Raw genomic sequence first — 2,057 nt, 5'->3', positions numbered from 1 at the left:
ATTTTCCCCCATTGCCATCCTCAAGTAACAGAGACCAGGTCTCAGCCCACGAACCCTTTCCCCTGCCTGCTGTCTGCCTCCTATTCATCAATCAAGCAGCAGCTCCAGTGCCACCCCCCGCGCCCCCGGGAAGCCTTCCCCTTCACTTCTTTGGTCACACCCCCACTCTGATCATCTAACTGAAATAACTGTCCCAGAAAAATGTGTGTTCTCAAAAATCATTAAATACAATTCCAATGGGTTTTACAACTTCCGGGGTCCCAAGTTAAGAGTTCTTGCTGTAGAGGAACAAATGGGTACCTCATAGGTAGTCAGCAACACATGAAAACATGGCTTCTGTCTTAGGTCTGGCTGCAGGTTGGCTCTCTCCTCTTTGTCACCTGTATATGTTACACAGGAAAGACCTGGAGCAAATCTGAATCCAAGAAAAGAAGCACATGAACACAAACACAGAGCCATGGGAAAGGGCATGCATAGCTGGGAAAGTACATTTCATGGAAGGACTGCAGATGTGCAGGCCTCAGGATGCCCTGCAATCCTACGCAGAGTAACGGTAAGTTCTTGTGTACACAGGTGGGAGGGTCTGAGGAGCATCTAAAAAAAAGGGTCTTGTGCTAACTCTAAAAACAAAATATTTTTTTCCATATTGGTTACTCCATATGTCACTATGAAAAAGACGGTTTCTTCTTTAGTTCATCAAAATTTACTAAAAATGAGGACTGACCTTCAAATTGCCGAATAGTAACAATAACATGGGACCCTCCTCCCATCAGATCCTCAGTCTTTATCTACATTACCACAGGTTAGAGTTTTCTGGGAAAAAAATCTCCTCACTGTTTAGGGCAATTTGTTGTTTTGTCACACTTCACACATCACTCAGAAAAAAAAAAAACCTTAATCAATGCAAAAAACAAAATTTCAGCTACATCTGCTCTGTACCTTTCTATCTCTTCTTTCCAGTTGCTCAACACAGACAAGGGACAAAGAATGAGAAATGGTCCTTCATCATTTAATCTTCCTGCCAAGTAAATGAAGAAAGCAATGGTCTGAAACACAGAAAAAGAAGGCAGTGTTGATCACATTTCCATATGAGAAACGACCACAAAGTTCCCACAACCTTGTAGAGAACACAAACTCTTACAGAACACTTGGTTTACAAAATCGTGATGTACACATTAGGAGAGGCATCCATTCCTAGAGTGAAATCACGTAAGCTTCAAAATAACTGCCAAAGGAATCTGTGGCACTCAATCATATCAACAGTCAACAAGCAATGGTGCTCGATATTTATGCAGTTGAACCTCTAATGCAAAGAAAAAAATCAGGAAAGACAACAGAAATCAATGAAAATGATGCAAAGAATGTACGAGAGGTCAGGAATACTCTGAAAACATACAGCAAGTGTCAGGGTATGACTGTGAACATGGCCAACCACGTGGTGGCCTCTCCTGCTTCCCAGGTTCTCTTTCCTGCCTAACTTCCTCCCTCCTGTCTGTATTTATAGAGCACCTTCTACTCGCCAGGCTACTAGGCTGAGCTCTGGTATATAACAGTGAACAAAAGAGATCAAACTACTAGCTCTCCTGGAGTAGACATTCTAGTGTAAAAAACAAACAATAAGTACTGCCTCATAAGCTTAAGTAGGGGTATAAAATGACAATTTTTATGAAGCCAAATTTTTGTAAAGTGGATATGGCTGTACACACTTTCGACTAGAAAAGTTTCTTTAGAAGGCTGCTGTGATATACAGAGAAAGTAGCTCTCTTTTATAAAACAGAAAGTCTGAGAAGCCTCCATCCCCACATGCTAAACTGTTTCCGAAAAAAAATCTATCCTAAGGATATAATCCAAAATACTGCGCCCTAGCCGGTTTGGCTTACTGGATAGAGCGTCAGCCTGGAGACTGAAGAGTCCCAGGTTCGATTCCGGTCAAGGGCATGTACCTTGGTTGCAGGCACATCCCCAGTGGGGGGTGTGCAGGAGGCAGCTGATCGATGCTTCTCTCTCATTGATGTTTCTAACTCTCTATCCCTCTCCCTTCCTCTCTGTAAAAAAGC

General features: G+C 42.6%; 1 protein-coding gene across 1 annotated transcript in view; it reads right to left on the bottom strand.

Moving 5' to 3' along the window:
* Positions 1-2,057, bottom strand: part of CHD1L (chromodomain helicase DNA binding protein 1-like) — a 45,701-nt gene that overhangs the window by 41,249 nt on the left and 2,395 nt on the right. Inside the window, 2 exon segments of the mRNA XM_015565963.1 lie at positions 291-415; positions 940-1,046. Coding sequence (XP_015421449.1) covers positions 291-415; positions 940-1,046 — 232 coding nt within the window.

This window comes from Myotis davidii, unplaced genomic scaffold (assembly GCF_000327345.1).
Source record: "Myotis davidii unplaced genomic scaffold, ASM32734v1 scaffold2782, whole genome shotgun sequence".
NCBI classification, from domain to species: domain Eukaryota; kingdom Metazoa; phylum Chordata; class Mammalia; order Chiroptera; family Vespertilionidae; genus Myotis; species Myotis davidii.
Note: the sequence above shows the minus strand (reverse complement) of the source record. Positions and strands in the feature narration are given on the sequence as shown.